Here is an 18,749-nt window from a genome sequence, read left to right on the forward strand (position 1 = left end):
ATAGAAGAAAGTTTGGGCAATTTATAAAGCATGAACAAGAAGAGTAAAATCATTCAGAACCAACTCCTTAACTATTGCTGTTGTTAACTATTGCTAACATTTTAGTGACATTTAGATATCTCAGTATGCATATGTGTACATATAGATTAGGTTATAAAATTTTCATATACATAAGATTATACAAAGTATTTTTGTAGTCTGCCTTTTTTTGCTGAAGAAAATATAGTGGATATGCTTCTATGTTGATAAATACAAATCAACATTCACCTTAATGGCTACACGGCCTTCCACAAGTGTAGACATACTTACTGTAACCGGCTTGGATGATCACATATTGGTGCTTTATATTCTCCACTAATACAAAGCATGCTAAGGTAAACATTCTTATATATATATTTTATCTTATTTCCTTGCCAGAGTATTTCTTCAAGATAAACTACTAAAATTACAATTAGCAGAAATATGTGTGTACATATATACATATAATTTTGATATAGAAAAGTTTGTGCCCAAATTATACTTTTCCCAACAGTTAAGGAGAGTGCGTCACACCCTCACCAAACTGGGAAATTTCTATAATTTCTCAACAGATCAGTTATCAGCATCTTGGCCTCTTTTCTTATTACTGTTGTTTCAGTATTTTATATTTTTTGAACCAACACCTATGCAGCACTTACTATGAATCAGAGACGGTTCTAGGTGCTTTTTATGAATATTAACGAATTTAAATCTTTATAATAACCCAGTGAACTAGGCACTGTTATTACTTTTAACTTACAAGTGGAAAAGCTGTCAAGCGACTTGAAGATCATACATCTAGTAAGTGGTGGAGCCAGGATTTGAACCTTCTTGATTATCCCAAAATCTATCCTCTTGACCACTGTGCCCTGCTGCTCCTTGGAGGAAAGAAAGGCTTAGCTGACTAGGAAACGAAACTGCACAACTGGCCTAACTACCAGACCATCTATATTTTGAGTATTTTCTATTTTAATTATTTTTAAAATAATCCCCTTGGTTTTTTTAGGGTATATCAAGGTCAGAAGAAATCCAAAGAAGCTCTGCCCCACTACCAAGAAGCTTTAGAATATACTGAGATCAGTAAAGGCAAAAAAAGTCTTGAGTGTGTACCAGTATTGAGGGAACTGGCAGGCGTAGAACAAGCCCTGGGATTTCACGAAGCAGCCATCAACCACTTTGTACAGGTAAGCTGGCAACGTACTGGCCACCAAAGCTGTTGTGAGCCACTGCTTTTCACAGATACAAGTGGAATAGCAGCTCTGAGAATACCTGGCTTTGTTATTTGCTTTAGGTAAGTGGGACCCTTGGCCTGGAGTAGAAGGTCAGCAGATATCTCCATATAGCTGGCCAAGGTGGGTGAGTGCGGGATACTGGTCCCTGTTACTGGTGCATGTTCCACAGACAGCTAAGATTCCCTGAGGGTAGCTTTTCTCATAGGAGGTTCATAATTTAAGTCTTGTTTCCCAGACAATATTTCTTTATTCTTTAATGTTTATCTGTTTAGAGTTTATGTTATCAAATTGATTAGGGTTCTTTTCTATCACACTCGACAATCTTTTTTTTAAAACTAGTTTTTGGTTTTGTTTTATTGTTTTTTTAAAACTGGAGTATAGTTGACTTACAACATTCTGTTAGTTTTAAGTGTACAGCAAAGTGTTTCAATTATACATATACATATATATAAATATTCTTTTTCAGATTCTTTTCCATTATAGGTTATTACAAGATATTGAAAATAGTTCCCTGTTCTATACAGTTAGGTCCTTGTTGTTTATCTATTTTATATATAATAGTGTGTATATGTTAATCCCAAACTCCTCTAATTTATCCCTCCCCCCTCTTTCCCTCTGCTAACTATAGGTTTGTTTTCTATGTCTGTGAGTCTATTTCTGTTTGCAAATAAGTTCATTTGTATCATTTTTTGAGATCCCACATATAAATGATATCATATGATATATGTCTTTCTCTGTCTGACTTACTTCACTTCATATGATGACCTCTAAGCACATCCATGTTGCTGCAAATGCCATTATTTCATTCTTCTTTATAGTTGAGTAATATTCCATTGGGTATATATACCATATCTTATTTATCCATTCATCTTTTGATGGACATTTAGGTTGCTTCCATGTCTTGGCTATTGTAAATTGGCTGCTATGAACATTGGGGTTCATGTATCTTTTCAACTTATAGTTGTATGGATATATACCAGAAGTGGGATTGTTGGATCATAGGGTAACTCTATTTTTAGTTTTTTTAAAGAACCTCCCTACTGTTCTCCATAGTGGCTGCACCAATTTACACTCCCACAAACAGTGTAGAAGGGTTCCCTTTTCTCCATACCCTCTCCAGCATTTGTTATTTGTAGACTTTTTAATGATGGCCATTCTGACTGGTGTGAGGTGATACCTCATTGTAGTTTTGATTTGCATTTCTCTAATAACTAGCAATGCTGAGCATCTTTCAACGTGCCAGTTGGCTATCTGTGTCTTCTTTGGAGAAATGAAATTTTAGGTCTTCTTCCCATTTTTAAATTGTTTGTTTGTTTGTTTAAATTGAGCTATATGAACTGTTTATATATTTTGGAAATTAATCCCTTGTTGGTCTTTTCATTTGCAAATATTTTCTCCCATCCTGTAGGTTGTCTTTTCATTTTGTTTATGGTTTCCTTTTCTGTGCAAAAGCTTTAAAAGTCTAATCAGGTCCCATTTGCTTATTTTTGCTTTTATTTCCTTTACTCTAGGAGATGGAGCCAAAAAATATTGCTGTGATTCATGTCAAAGAGTGTTCTGCCTATGTTTTCCTCTAGGAATTTTATAATATCTGGTCTTATATTTAGGTCTTTAATCCATTTTAAGTTTATTTTTGTATATGGTTAGAGAATGTTCTAATTTCATTCTTTTACATGTAACTGTCTAGTTTTTCTAGCACCACTTATTGCAGCAACTATCTTTTCTCCATTATATAGCTTTACTGTCTTTGTTGTAGATTAATTGACCTTAAGTGCATGGGTTTATTTCTGGGCTTTCAATCCTGTCCCAATGATCTGTGTGTCTCTTTTTGTGCCAGTACCATACTGTTTTGATTACTGTAGCTTTGTGGTATAATCTGAAGTCAGGGAGCATGATTGCTCCAGCTTCGTTATTCTTTCTCCAGATTGTTTTGGCTATTCAGGGTCTTTTGCGTTTCCACACAGATTAAAAGGTTTTTTTGTTCCTGTTCTGTGAAAAATGCCATTGGTAACTTGATAAGAATTGCATAGAATCTGTATATTGCCTCGGATAGTATGGCCATTTTAATGATACTAATTTGTCCAGTTCAGGAACATAATATATCTTTCCGTCTATTTATGTCATCTTCAATTTCTTTCATCAGTGTCTTGTAGTTTTTGGAGTACAGGTCTTTTGCCTCCCTAGGTAGATTTGTTCCTAGGAACTTTATTCTCTCTGATGCGATGGTAAATGGGATTGTTTCCTTAATTTCTCTTTATGATATTTCTTTGTTAGTGAATAGAAATGTAAGATTTCTGTATATTAATATTGTATCTTACAACTTTACCAATTCATCGATGAGCTCTAGTAGTTTTCTGGTGGCGTCCTTAGGATTTTCTATGTATAGTATCATATCATCTGCAAATAGTGACACTTTTAGTTCTTCGTTTCCAGTTTGGATTCCTTTTATTTCTTTTTCTTCTCTGATTGCTGTGGCTAGGACTTCTGAAACTATGTTGAATAAAAGTGGCATTTTTGTCTCCTTCCTGATCTTGGAGGAGATGCTTTCAGCTTTTCACCATTGCACACTCTACCGTCTTTACCTGAAGTCACCTAGAGTTGGCATCCATTAGCTGCTGTTCTACTTTATCATTAAAAGATTCCTCTGTGAATGTGTCAGTCAGTGTTCTCCAGAGAAGCAGAAACAATAGGATATATACATACGTAGAAAGAGATCAACTGGCTCACACAATTGTGGGGCCTGACAAATCCAAAATCCATTGGGTAAGCAGGCCAGCTAAAAACAGGTAAGATCTCTATTTTCCAGTCTTGAAACAGAACTCCTTCTCCAGAAACCTCAGGCATTTGCTCTTTTGACCTTCAGCTGATTAATGAATTTGGTTTCAAGTGTTCAGTCTTTTATTATACTTACATTTTATGTCTAGGGAGGATTTCTCTATATCCAGGTTATGGAGGAATTCACTCATTTTTGTAATACTCCCGAAGTTTGATAAGTGACTTTTATTGTTATGTACTTGACGTTAATAAAGATTAGACAGTGTTTAAATAAATATTCAACTAAGATTATTAAAGAGAAAGCTTTGTAACATCAAAATAGCATTGGATTTGAAATCAGAAGACCTGAGTTAGAGTCCAGACTGGTCTGATTACCAGTTGTTTGATTATACAGGTCATTTAACTTCTCAAAAAAAAAAAAGAAGGAAGGAAGGAAGGAAGGAAGGAAGGAAGGAAGGAAGGAAGGAAGGAAAGAAAGAAAGAAAGAAAGAAAGAAAGAAAGAAAGAAAGAAAGAAAGAAAGAAAGAAAGAAAGAAAGGAAGGAAGGAAGGAAGGAAGGAAGGAAGGAAGGAAGGAAGGAAGGAAGAAAGGAAGGAAGAAAGGGAGAAAGAAAGGGAGAAAGAAAGAGAGAAAGAAAGGAAAAGAAACACAACTACAAAAGCCCTTATCCACTTCACAGAACTTCTCAAAGATTCAAAATGGAAAATGCTTTGTTGAACTATTTGGCATGTTGCCAGTATAAGCTACTTTTATTTATTAACAGTAGTTGAATAAATAAAACAGTTAAACATTTATCAAGGCTCCCCTTTTCTTTAGCAACTTTACCTAAAATACAGAAAGGTACCTTGTGGCCACAGCTCTCCAAGGGAGACCATGTCTAAAAGCCATTTATTAATTACACACAAAGAAAAGGGATTTTGTTATTTCCCCTTTTGTGTTTTCACTCTTCATTCCTTTGGAGTGAGAGAAACACCCAGGGAGAAAGACCCTTTATTTTCTGTAGAATGTAGAGAAGTTCCAACGTGCTTTAGGAACAAACCCATTAAAATGGAGAAAAATAGAGCAAGCCTCACGGAGCCACCACCCAGGGAAGGCAGCAGTCCCAGGGACGGCCCCGTGGCTCCTCTGCAGCGGGGTTCTGGGGGAAAACCACGAAAACGTGGTTGTTTCTGAAATTCCTCGTGGCAGATTTTGGCAGTAGAACCCTATTTTCCTTTCCAGAAGAAAAATCACAGGATTTCATTTATGTGAGCAAGAGAGTGTTTGGTGGGTGTGTGTTTTCCAGATGTATAAATTAACACGGCCCAGCAAGACTGGGACATTGTTCTATATGCCAGAATTGACACATTGTAACTGACTGTACTTCAGTCATAATTAATTAATTAATTACAGACCTTTCAGTTCCAAAAAAAAATTAACACGGCCCTGGCTTGAATTGCTTTTTCACATCGCCTGACCCTTGAACTGCATCTGTCTCTTCAGTTTGCAAGGCAGCTCTGCCGCTCATAGTCCCCATGTTTAGAGAAGTTGGGTTTTCAAAGTAGAATGAAAAAATTTATCGGTTACTCTACCAAAGACTTTGAGATCAGAAAATCTGGGTCCGGGGTCCTGCTCTGGGCCCGTTATTGGCCTCAGTCTGGCCTGGGTGATGTCTGGTAGGAACTCACACGTGGCTCCTGGCAGGTGCAGACTTCTCAGCAAATGGCAGGGCTTCTTACAGGCTCTTGTTACTTGCTTCGTATTTGCTATGAAGTGCAATTCATTTATTATAAACAGTCAGACGAGGGCTATTTTTCATTTTAAAAACCTCTGACAACACTAGCCTATTTTGTTTAAAATCAGAAAAGATGTGCAGAATTTAATTATAATTTTATACATTATAAATCTTTTCTAAGAATGACATAAATCCAGGTACCATACTGCTTCTTTTTAAATAAGAACTGTTTTTTATAAAAACGATAATGCTTTTTATTTTTTAAAAAAATCCGGCCATACAGAAAAATACAGAGGAATGGGCTACAAGTTATCCCACCCACTCCCCAAAAAAGTACCCAGTGTTGATACTTGCTGAGTGTTTTTTCCTCTGTATATACATAGATAGGTGAGTGTAGCTTGAGAAACAGAGGGACAAGGGGAAAAAAGAGAAGGAAAGATTGATAAACTTAACAGCATAAAGATGAAAAACCTCTCTGTGACAACATATCATAAAGTCAAGAAATAAGGAAGGGACAGTATAGAAAGAGTTCTTATAAAATCTAGATGAAAAAGACAACTGAACAGACATGTAGACAAAAGACAGGAACAAAGCAGTTACAAAAGAGGGAATACCAATGGCCAATAACCATCCAAAAATAATCCCCAGCCTCACCTATTATTTTTAAGATGCAGTTTAACCAAGAAGATGCCAAAAAAGTTCGGTGACAGTCCCCGTTGGCAAGGGTGCAGGGAGGCAGGCACCCTCGTGCACTGCCAGTTGGAGTGGGAATTGGCACCACGTTTGGGGAAAGCAACTGGCCTTCCCTCTTTTTATAACATACGACCCTTTGACCCAGAAATTTCACTTCTAGACACTTACCTAACAGATTGATGTGCACCAGTGTGCAAAGAAACAATGTTGTTGGCAATAGAAAAAATTTAGAAATATCCTTAGAAATCTGTTAGTAGGGGACTATGGTATAGATCTATGATCATAAAGCTGTGATCTATCCATGTGATAGAGTGTTGTAGAGCCGCTAAAGAGAATGAGATGGATTTATAAGTTCTGACATGAAGGGTGTCCAAAGTGTAATAAAAAGCCAGCAAGTTCTTTCAGTCAGTGACTAATTAAATGTGATGATGGAGGGTTCAGATGCCAAAGGTCCTCAAGCTGCATCCTAACAAGTGAGGTAGTCCTCAGGGAAGAATCACACAGTTGAATGTGAAACTACATTAGGCGCAGGAGAAGCTGAGCTGAGACCGGGGCAGGGCCAGGCTATGATCTCGTGTGTGTATCTGTGTGTGTGTGTGTGTGTGTGTGTGTGTGTGTGTGTGTACGTGCTGTGTGTTTAAGAACATGTGCCTAAGTGTGTATGTATAGCATATCAGTGTTTCTGAGACGATACACAGGAAACTGTTGATTGTGGTAATCATAAGAATTCAGCCTGGAAATTGGGGAAAGAGGGCTTATAGACACAAAGGAGGGGGCGTTAACATTTTTAATTGTTTAATCTTTCCTACCACTTAGGATTTTTGAAAAATTGTATGCAAGTACTGCTCTTATAATCTAAAAATCTAATTAAGCTTTAAGAAAACACACACAGCCAAAAGACAAAAATATACCCTGACACGTCTATTTTGGTACTAACTCTTACAGAGAGCAGGGCCTTCTCCCCCCAGCCCTTTGGAGGAGCTAAAATTGACAACTGGAAAGCTGCCACTGAGACTTTCTCTGACTATTTAAAGAAACTGGCTTAGTCTGGGGCCCTCAGAACTCATTTTTTGCATGCCCTCCGCCCTCAGTTACTTCCCTACCATCTACTCTCCCCAGGGATTCCCAGCTCCATCTTTTTCTTAGCCACAGCCCTCCGGCCGCCCCAGTCCCCTGTGGTGTGCGTGGCCATGGGAGACTTCCCTACCGGGCAGAGATGGAAGTGGAAAGGAAGTGGCAGCCTTGGGCTGCAACATGAGACCCTGTTTGGCACAGGGATGTTTGCTCAAAACTGCAGGGTGGAATGGCCAGCTCTGGCAGAGCTGGGAGAGAAAGCCATGCAGCTTCACAGCTGGTCAGTTATAAAAGGAACCCAGCAAGCCCAGCAAACTCGCACCTCCCAGTGACAAGTGGACTTGAGCTGCTGTGGAATTAAGGCACAACGTTGAATCAAAGCGAAACAGAGACCCTGGGTAGAAGGCACTTCAGTGTTGGCTCCATCCACCGTCCGCTGCCTGACCCCCTCTGTGGTGTCCCTCGACAGTTAGTTCTCGGGATTCCTTATACTGGCAGCTCACTCTTCCCCTGGCCAATCTATGCAGTCTGGGCTGAGTTTACCACTTAGCAACTGCTTCTCTGACTCTTAAATAGTTCTCCATTCCATTGACTTGAAAATCACCTCTCTGTCACTTCTACCCTCTTGATAACTAGGTGTTAGACGAGAAAAGCATGCGATTTAGAATCACAGGCTTTAGTTGGAATCCCTGTTCTACCATGTGACCTTCAGACAGTCCCCTAATCTCAAGGCTCATCTCCCCATATGTAAATTAGGCAGTTAACATCGCCCTCACTGGTCATTTTGAGAGTAAGCAAGCTGATACATATCACTGTTAGCACCCTCATTCCCTCGGTCCCTCCCCGTCCTAGCCCTCGGCTTCACAAAGAGATCCCAGCAATCGCTATTGCCTTCTCTGTGAGTGTTCTCATCTCCAGGGTAAATAGATCCAGTTTAAGTCCACAAATGTACCTTGATGCACTTGCGTACTCTTCACTTTGCTATGGGAGCAGTTGCCGTCTGAGTCAGTGATCCCCCTAAATCATTACCAAACGGGGAAAAAAACTCTCTCTCCCTTCCCCTCCAGGAGCTGGGTTCCACACTCAAAACTCACCCCCTGGTTTTAAGTTGAATGATCATAGGATGAGGTCTGCCTGCATAAATAGAAACATCCTTTTTACTAGTCATCAAGTTTTCTCTTCAGGAACTATTACACATTTTACAAATCCAAGGGGACAGGCTCAGTTAGATAAGAGTCTGCCAGCCCTGGCTCTGACCTTGTCTACTGACAGCTGGATTGGCGCTGAGGAATCCGTGGTTTCCCTCAGAAACACACACGAGGACCAGACTGCAGCAGCTGCTCTGTGCCTTGCCAGGGCTTGAGGTGATTGGTCTTATGAATGAGTTTTTGCAATTAATGCCCTTGCTCAATGTGGGATATTAAAGGTGTTTCTGTTTTTGTTTTAAATCCAGTGCAGCATGCTAGCAGCTGAAGAGATTTAGGAATACTGAACGTTCCTCCTCAGCTTCAAGATGACAGTTGATAAACATGTAACCATGAAATAGGAAACACATCAAAGGGTGGGAGGAGAAATGCAAGCCCTGGGGAGATGAATAAATAAGGAGGAGTGAGTGCAGTCAAGCCATGAATCCCCAGCAGGGCCCATTACTTGGGGTTGCTGCCTGAAACCAAAGAGGCCAGCTCGACTCCTGTAACTCTCTTAACTCTAACGAGCCCTTAAATGCTCTCAGATGTATGCAACAGGGATATTTATATTATCTTAGCAAACAAAGTGTTGTTCCAGAATTATGAACGGTGGTTTCGTTTGGAAAGATTGGGCAATCTCATCGCTGGCTTTGCCAACTTCCTTTGTACTCAGTCCCTAAGGAGGCCTCCTGCACAGTGTGGTGCTGTGGTTATCACACCATGTCACTCTGAACACTCATGTTCCGAGGAGGGTCTTTTGAGGGGCAGCTGGGTGGGCTTCCAGGCCCTCTCCACCTGCTTCAGTGAGAGCAGCTCCACTCTTACATGCTTTGTATAGGAGAGAACCAGAGAAGATTCTGTTTGGAATAAAAGGGCTTCTGTTGACTTAAAAATAGAAGCTCTAAAATCATGATGTTCGCATCCTTTTGTAAGTTGCTTTTCCACTCAGCGATATGTGTTTGAAATGTAACTATGATAATGTACATAGATAGTGTTCAATCCTTGTTTGAATAAACCACAATATATCCATTCCCCTGCTACTGGGTGTTTAGATGGTTCCCCATTTTTCATCATCTCAAATAATGCTTCAGAGGGGTTCAGGTCATTTTTGATATAGACACTGATGGACAGTGCCATCTAAGCTGGACAAGAAGGGAAGGGACATCAGGAGGGGTGGATGGAGGGTGAGATGTGGAGAGTGGACAGAGGACTGGAAGCTGCATGGACATTAAAGAGCCAGGACACCCGACCAGCCAAACAGGGTCTGAGAGCTGCAGGATCCAGAGGTGGCACAGACAAGCCATGATAAAGCCCAGAACGTGATGGGGACTGGGTAGCTGAAGGTGGGGAGGAACATGAGCCTGTCCAAACCCGAGAGCCCAAGGGGCTGGGCCATTTGCTAGATATTTTTGTTTGTTCTTTCAACTCCACTCTGCATCCCTCTCTGATTGGCTTAAGTACAATGTCAGTGGGCCGCCTTGCCCTCTGGCTGGCAGGCACACAGCCTTGTCCTTGGAAAGAGAGAGAGGACAGCTTATTTATCCCCTCTGCACTTCCCTGCAGGGTCACCGCAGGGCGTCTGCATCCCTCTACTGAAAGCCACAGCTTCCTCCCCTATAATTCATCTTTCCAATTCCAGCGAGTACTGCCACTCTCACTCTGCCTCTGATGGTAAAGCACCCTGTTTGGGGGTCCTGCACGCTCCTCCTTGGGTTTCCTCCATGCAAAGGATCATTTTTATTGACTTCTTTTCCTCTATTATTCTGTTAAACTGTGCCATCTCTTTCTTGCCCACGAGGTGTAGACCAATCCTAGGGATACTGAAATCACTGAAAATGGACAGGAGGTGGAGTGGAGAGGAACGTGGTGAGCAGGGGTGCTAAAACCCAGTGACAGGCAGTGTCTGTGAGCTTAGATAGAGTCAGACTACCCCACATTTTTGTAGTTCGTCTGTGAGCTCCTTTAAAAACAAAAGCCCTGCCTAATTTTGCTGTGCATTCCTAGTGTTTTAATAATATCTGGCATGCAGAAAGCATTTAAAAATTAAGATAAATTGAATAGGACTGAATTAAATTATACTGAATTGAATTTTTCTGAATAAATGAGATGCTAATCTTGCACATTTTAAACATCCTAGGTTCCCTTCTCCACCACCCTCACCACTACCCCTCCTCCAGCGTATGGCTTTTAGAAGCTTCATGAACATCAAATAACAAATTAGATCAGAGACTGAGTTTCTGAAGTGAATAATGAATAATAAATGTTTGCTTCTGGTAGCATCTTACACAGAAAAATGTTGAGGTTATGAAGATTTTGTGATAAATTCAGATTCCCTTAAGATTTCAGGATCCACTTTCCTGATATTGTGAGCATTTCTGCTCATGGAAAACTTTGCTTCCTGTCTCCAAGACAAGAGGCAACTTAAAGAACTCTCAGAACACGTAATTATTCATTTGAAAGTAATTTTGGTAGACATGTAGCTTTTTACATTGCCTTGAATTACATTGCCTTTATTGAGGGGAACCAAATATGAAATCTTTTTCAATTTGAATTTGAGTTTTAATCAATCTAAATTAATACTGCATGTAAAAAAATCTTTGTAACAATATGAGTTAAATCTCTTCTGGCATCAGAGGGTGCTCACCTCAATAGTGCATTGTGGAGACAATTAACCCCGGGGAGCTGGGGGCGGGGGGGGGGGGGAAGGGGGCACAAAGCAAACATGATTCATTTGCACTTGGGGTGGGGCAGGCCTTTTCCCTTCTCTCTTTTCTCTTTCCCCAAGCACTGATCCACTCTGTCCCGGTGGCTCCTTGTTGAAAAGCATTTCAAGCCAGAACTTCAGGCCAAATTGAGGATAATGACTCACTTGGGGGTTGCCAAAATCACTTACCCCATTTATGTATATCCTGTAATAAGAAAAATAGTTTTAAAACAAAGGAAATTGTTAGCATTTACAAATATGAAATCCCGATTGTTCTGACAACAGCAATCAAAATTATTACCAGCAGTCTTGATTTGGAATAGCCCCTATCATGAAAAGTCTAGAGCTAGTAATTCAGTGGATTTTAACATATGACAAATGAGGCGATGGTCTAGAGTCTACCCTGATTATCATCTCAGAAACACATTTAGCTGGTCATCAAGAGGAGCAAGCCTCTGTCCTTGCCGTCTCTCTGCTTGGGCTGGACTAGAGGGTTCTAGTGGTATGGATTTATCTAGGCCAGTTCCCGTGGATTAGTCATAGCTCCTGGAGGCTGAATGCATCAGGGTGCTCTGGGCAGTGTGCGGGCATCAATTAGTGATGTCTGCCGCCGCCACAGGCCAGGGCGTGAGGAGGGTCAGCATTCAGGACAGGGTAGAAGCAGCAAATTTGAAGACAGAGCATCGAGCTCAGAGGCCTATCTCCACCCCTATTAGCTGTGAGAGATCTCAGGCAAATCACCTATTCAAGCAACCTCAGTTTTCCCATCTGTAAAATGAGGGTAATGAAACTTGTCCAAAAATATTAAGACTGGTGTCACAAATGAAGAAGAATTAAAATGCAGCTTAAATCTTAGGAGTGTTTTGTTTTGGTTTGGTTTTTTGGCCTATATCCCAACCTAGTGCTTCTCTCCTTGAAACTCCCCATATTTTAGTATTTTTGTCACTCTTCTGGCAATTAATTGCAAGCTACCTACCACCTCACATCATTGCATTGTGTGACTTCCTGTTGCTTTCTGTGCTGCCCACACCTTCCAGCCCATGCCCCTCCAGTAGTAGGTGCTGTGACAGTACCTGTTAATTGGGCGACTGTAAACATAATACTAAAGCAGTTTTAAATTCCAAATGGTGACAGGCGGCTGAGTCGTAACTTTATCTTTTTATTTATTTATTTACTTGTTTGTTTGTTTAATATCTTTTTATTTGAAGGTATGTATTTTGTATTTTATTTGAAAGGATTATTATTATTTTATTTTCATAGGGTCATGGTGGGTGTTTGTTTTTTTCCCTTAAGGAATTTTTAAAATTTTCAAGGCTATATTTTCAAGAAACTGAGCTGTTATCGTGCTCAGGCAGCTCTCAGGGGTCAGTTCGCTGAGGATGTAGGCAGATGGGCTTGGTGGACCAGGCATGGGGGAGGGGTCTGGGTTTCTGTGGGTGAGGCTGTGACACTGGGGGGTGGGTCCCCTTCTCTGGGCTGACTGGTGGGGAGGGGGTTGTGCTTGTCCACTTGCCCGGCACAGCACTGGCACTTTTAACCCATCTCCTGCCTTCTGGAAACCCTCCTCGCCTCTTCCACTGACACTGCACTCATGGGAGTGGAGGCTTTTAAATGATTCACTTAGCGATAGGCCCTGGCCACAGCATCAGGCCATCTGGACTCAACGTCCGGTGCTTGGTGCTCTCTCTCCACTACACAATGCTTTTAAAATCCAGCCCTCCCAAGAGTTGATTTGCTTCTGCATAAATCATATTGTCCAGCTTGCTAGAAATTTCCTTGGCTTTCTGCTTATTGCTGCAAGAACAGTTAGTTCTCCATGGCCGCTGCCAAGCATGTAAACAAACGTGTTTCTTCTTTCCATGGTGACAGGCGCATCTCATCATCCTGAGCAGAAACCCCTCTCAAGAGGAGGCAGCCGTCTCTGCACACTTTGTCGCCCGCGCTGCCGTGGCTTCCGGGAAGCCAGAGCACCATGGTGAGAGCGAGCCTTCCATGGGGGACAGGCCCTGCCTGCTCCCTGCCTGTCCCATACGCATCCGGGTCTGTGGGCTGACTGCCTCTGGAATGGGGAACAGGTGGACGGAGCCTTCTCTGTTAGTTTCACCAGAGTCCTTTGGTTTCTATCCCTGTTCAGCCTTCCTCTAATCTTCTCCTTTCAAATACAGCAAAACTTCGTCCAAACATAGCTATAAGAGTGCCAGAGAACTCGTGCTGGGCTTACAGGGAAATCTGTTCTGCTTTCAAAGGCGATCTATTTTTAAAGAATGTTGTGGAGCTACTGTGGCAACAGATCTGACCTGCTGGAACTCCAGCCTCCAGACTCTCACAGCACTGAGCTTTCAATCAGGATGAACTTACACGGCGTCAGGATTCCAAAAGGAAGTTGCCATTTATGAGTCAGATAGTTTTTCTTAGCCCCACGTAATAGGTAGAGCAGTGAGCTTGGGAGTTCTGTAATCCTCCATCTGGGGCTCAGAGCATACAGAGCTGCCTCTGTTGATGGAGAACATACATCCTCATGACTTTTTTGTTGCTGTTGTTGGTCAGAATATTAGAAACAGAGCATAACTCAGAAAGAAGACCTAGAGGTATACTGCAAGCTGTCAGGTAAAAATAGTTATGCATTATAGTAAAATAAGGACCAAGGTGCCATCAAGCTGAAAATCAATGTCTGGAAGGTGTGGGGTCAGTGTTCAGGGAGCAGGAGTTGGGCTAAGATGAGGAGGCCAGTGGCGGAGAAGAGGAAGGGGATATGCCAGTGAGCAGCCTGGTCTGCAGAGGTCCCTGGGCCAGGCAGGGGCTCCAGTCTAGGGAGGAGCTGGGGAACGAGATACCAGTGTTTATCCATCTGTCCATCCCATCTTGCGGATCCTTCATTCTGCTTTACTGTAGCTTTGAGCACCTTTCCAGAACTGGAGGAGAGAGAAGACAGGCGACCTTTCTTACCCTCACTCCCTAGAACACTCCATACACAATAGTCCACTTCAAAACCTTCAGAGAGCCAACATTTTAACCAACTTATCGGTGGCTAAAATTCCCTTGGTAGGGGAAAAGAACTTTTATGCCGCAGCTATTAATAGGATACTTAAAATGCAAATATGACGGAAACCCCTAACTGGCAGGAGTCACAAATCTGAATGTCTATAGGAACCAAGTAAGCAATGTGAGTAAAGCGGGTGGTCATTGGGAAACTGCCACAGCAGGAGGCGTGGATGCATGTGTTGGCTGTGATACGAGAGGTACAACATGGGGCGGTGCGCACGGGCAAACTGGAGGAGACCATCCCCCGGCGGAAGTGACCAGTGTTCCTCCACTCCAGCCCATGACTGCCACGTCAAAGCAGGCTTACACTGGCAGAACTGCCTTTTCAAGAGAAGGCGGAAATGTAGATTTTTATGTGAAATCAATGTATAATTGCTGGTAACTCAGTCAGATATGTTTCAGGCTCTGAGTGAGGCAAAACAAGTTGGGGGCCAGACCCCTAACTTCTGAGCTGGGGAGCAGGAGAAGAACGAGTGGTTGTCAGCTCCTTCCTGTTTTTCTCAGGGGCTCTTGGGTTGAGAACTGGAGGGTTCTGAGCATTTAAACTGGTGGGATGTCAGGGAGGGGGTCTGTTCCCCAGAGAAGACCAAACAGCTAGAGGAGGCCAAGGCCAAAGACCGTCTTTGCCTAGAGGGGTTCCGGCTTGTCACCACCTCAGCTAATGTTCAGTGTTCACACCTAATGGATTAGATGGGGACCAACAGAAATCGTGTCCTACATGAGGTTTTTCCTGTCGCTGCCAAGTTAGGCCACTCTGATTCATGTAATTATCAACTCAGAAACAATCCAGTTACATATTTATGTAAATTTTTTTTCTAAGTTTTCCAGTCTAAATATGGTGTTGGTATAGCCTCCCCTGAAAATTGAGGATGTCACTGAGACCTACTTGTTACAGATAATGTGGTCTGTGAGAATTTAATGACCTCACACAGTAATAGCTAATTCTCACACAGTGTAAACTGGCATGGTTCTAACTGCGTTACGTTTGTTAACTCACTTAATCCTCACAGCAGATCTGTGAGGCTGGTTCAAGTATTCTCAGTTTCCAGATAGAGACACTGAGGCCCAGAGGGATAGGAAATTTCACCAAGAGCCCAGAGCCAGGGAGTGGTACATTTGAATCTAGGCTCGTGGCCTCCATGCTATCCTGTAAGGCCTGGTGCTGCACAAGCCCTTTTCCCTTCCTTGCTTACGTCTCCCTGCTTACGTCTGCCAAAGAGTCTGTGGCTTTTGGGAGAGAAAGGGACATGAATAAGAGCCAAGGCAGCCCAAGGAAGCCGCTTTCACATGCCAGTGGGGAGGGGCCAGCCCAGGAGTGCGCCCAGGCTCTCAGCCCACCCTCTGCCCCATGTCTCATGGCGGCCCAGGCTGTTCGGTGACCTACACCCAAAAAGCTGGCTTGCCAGAAGCATCTGAAATACAGGAGGAGTGTGAAGAGGGAAGGATAAGAAGAAAGCTTCCCCCGAGCAGGGAGTTGGGCAGCTGCAACTGGCTTTGCTAATAGGCTAGGAAGGGGGTCCCTTCTGCCTGAGGCCTGCAGGCTCGGTTGCTTGAAACATCAGAACTGTGGACTCAGGAACTGGGAGCCAGCGGGCATCACAGTCACAGTACCATGAACAACAGTGACAGCAGCAGCAGGGCAGGCACGCCTGTCGTGTGTGTGCAGGTGCCAGCACCTTCACAAACGTGCCCGTTTACTCCTAACACGCCTTGGAGGCAGGACCCGACCTCCCATCTGTCGTGTGCGCTAGCACCGCCAGCTCTCCGTACCACAAGTACTACCAGTCTGTGTCCTCTCTACTCAGTGCTCTACCCAGGACAAAGCCCTGGTCCGTCTAGGATGCTCCCTTCCCAGACTCAACTTCTCCTAGTCAGAAGACACTTGAAATGTTTATCGCCCTGATGCCGATGACGCCGATAAGAAGAGTTTACTGAAGGCTTGAAGGCGAGTGGACCCAAAGGGAGGAGGCCGGGCAGAGATGCTGTAGGATCAGTGCCTGTCCAGCCGCAGCACGAAGCCCTGGAGCACAATCAAACCGTCGAAGAAACGAATGAAGAGCAAAGAGAAACCGCAGACTGTTCTACTGTGTTATCTGGCTTGAAAATGCTGCCATGGGAACCTTTGTTCCCTTGGTGGCAAACATGGGAAAGGCTGTGGATGACAAGCTGGCCGGCTGGTGTTTTGAGGCTGAGTTTGTTCTGCTCTTACCCGCAAGTGCCTAAGAGTGGTGTGGTCCAAGGGGGTGGAATCAGCTTCCCCCCAAAGCACAAATGAGCCAGTCCTGTAGCCAGAGCTGCAGTGGCAGCTGGCAGGCGCGTCCCCACCATCTTTGAGGGATCCTGGTTTTCACGTCTCTGCTAACCCCTCAAGCATGGCCCATGCGGGAACAAAAGAATCTCGCCCAGGGCTGAGGGTTCTCCAGACCTCTGCTACCTCCATCAAGGGGAAAGGAAAGGGGGGTAATCTGGAATTTGTCTTTGTCTGATAACTAAGGAGGGACTGGCATTCCCACAGCTCTCACCCAGGCAGGACTCTATAGCCTGGACTTTGATCACTTCTGGTTCAGGAGCCCCAGCCAGATCCCCTGGGAGCAAATCTGTATGTTCCACTGCGCGCCAAGAAAATCCACATGCATGGGAATCTCTGCTCTCCTGTGCTTAAACCTGTCTGTGCCAAGTACAGTTAGTTGTTTTGTTTGTTTGTTTGTTCGTTTTAAAGAATCGTTAATGAGAAAAATTTCTCATTAGGGGATTCTCCATAGCCTGCCTGCTGGATGCCCATTGAAGGCATTGCCCTCTGACAAACACAACGCTACTGGCCAAGAAGCCAGTATGTTTCAGGCTCCACACTCAAGCTAATCCCTTCGCTCTGTGCCTTCCTGCATTCCTTATGCAGACAAAACTGCCCTAGAAGTCACGAAGGATTGTGATTGCATAAGGACTCCCGATTCAGGCTTGCGGAATGTCACTAACCTGAGCCTGGCCAGCTTCCCAGAGCAGCCATAGACAAACTTGGTATTAACAGCTCTCCCAACCCCGCTAAGTGTCAGGACACTGGCCTTGTGTTTATAACTCTTCTCCTAAAGGATATGAAAATGCAATGGGCTGAAGCCAAGTACATTTCAGTGTAAACCTTTGAGAGGCAGAGCCCACTGAGCATGGGCGGCCTTGTTTGGAAGTGGCCCCGTGTGGCCTGGGCTCCATTAGGCCAGGGAGCCCTGCAGCTCTGGAGACAGCAGGAGAAAACAGGCCTTCACCTTGAGGGCAGGGGGTGGGATCCCTGGCTCTACAGACAGACTCACAGGCGAGGGACGTACTCCTAAGATATAATCCCCTCTGCACAAATGTTTGTCTCTAAGGCCCCCACTTGTCCCGGCCTCTTCCCCATGTTTTACGCAGTAGATATGAGATTCGTGAGTTTCTGAACGTAGGCACTGTATCTGGATGCAGCCTCCTCTTCACCCTACACATCATCCCTCTCCTCGACTCTCCCTCCTGTGGCCTGCTTCTCAGCTTGCCCCCGTGCTGAGCCCTGCCCCACCCCACCCAGCCCAGTCCCCACTCATGGGGTTACTGTTGCTCCTTGGGCCCTGTGTGTCCCAGGGAGACCGGAAATCAGACAGCCTCTGGCGCACACCCGCACCCGACTCCTGTGGGCCCCTGACAGGTAACGTGGCCGCCGGGGTGGCTGTCACCTTCCCCAGGGCCCTCCTTGGCAGCCCCTGCTGCCTCCCTCGCCCCACCTCCAACCTGAGACCTCCAGGTGGGGCCTGTGTGTGGTGCAGGCCTGCAGTGGAAATGAGGGTGAGCACTGCTGGCCACATCCACTGCCTCTCTCCCTTCCCTGTCACTCCTCCCTCTCCATCTTCCTTCCTCCTCAGCCTTCCCACCCTGCTAAGCCCTGAGAGACCCTTCCTCAGCCAGCCTGGGCCTGGTGCCTCTGAGCTCCCCCCGGAGAGGTTGGCATCCATGCCTGCTCTGTGCCCACAGGCCAGATAGGAAAGGGGAAGCTGCGGAGAGTGAGCGGAGGGTGAGGCCAGAGGAGAAAAGGGCAGCCTCTTACCCTGTTTCCCACCATTGTTAGTTAGTGGGACCCTGCCTCAGAAACCTCTGGAAGGCACCTTAGGGCATATCCCACCTAGAGGACTGGGTTCCAAGGTGTGTCCAGGGTCACTCTGCCCATTAGAGGCAAAGCAAGGCCTTAGACAGAAGCCAGGCGCTGCCCACTTGCCACATTCCAGAACCGGAGAGTGGGTGGCACTGTGGGTGCCCTGCCCCCAGAGTTCCAGGGAGCCCGGAAGCCCTGAAGG

General features: G+C 44.3%; 1 protein-coding gene across 2 annotated transcripts in view; it reads left to right on the top strand.

Annotated features, from left to right (window-relative positions):
* Positions 1–18,749, top strand: part of TTC23 (tetratricopeptide repeat domain 23) — an 82,078-nt gene that overhangs the window by 36,709 nt on the left and 26,620 nt on the right. For both annotated transcript variants that reach the window (XM_010962912.3, XM_010962911.3), the window contains exons 6-7: positions 1,025–1,202; positions 13,267–13,372. In XM_010962912.3, the coding sequence (XP_010961214.2) occupies positions 1,025–1,202; positions 13,267–13,372 (284 nt within the window). The remainder of the gene's footprint in view (positions 1–1,024; positions 1,203–13,266; positions 13,373–18,749) is intronic.

This window comes from Camelus bactrianus, chromosome 27, assembly GCF_048773025.1.
Source record: "Camelus bactrianus isolate YW-2024 breed Bactrian camel chromosome 27, ASM4877302v1, whole genome shotgun sequence".
NCBI lineage: Eukaryota > Metazoa > Chordata > Mammalia > Artiodactyla > Camelidae > Camelus > Camelus bactrianus.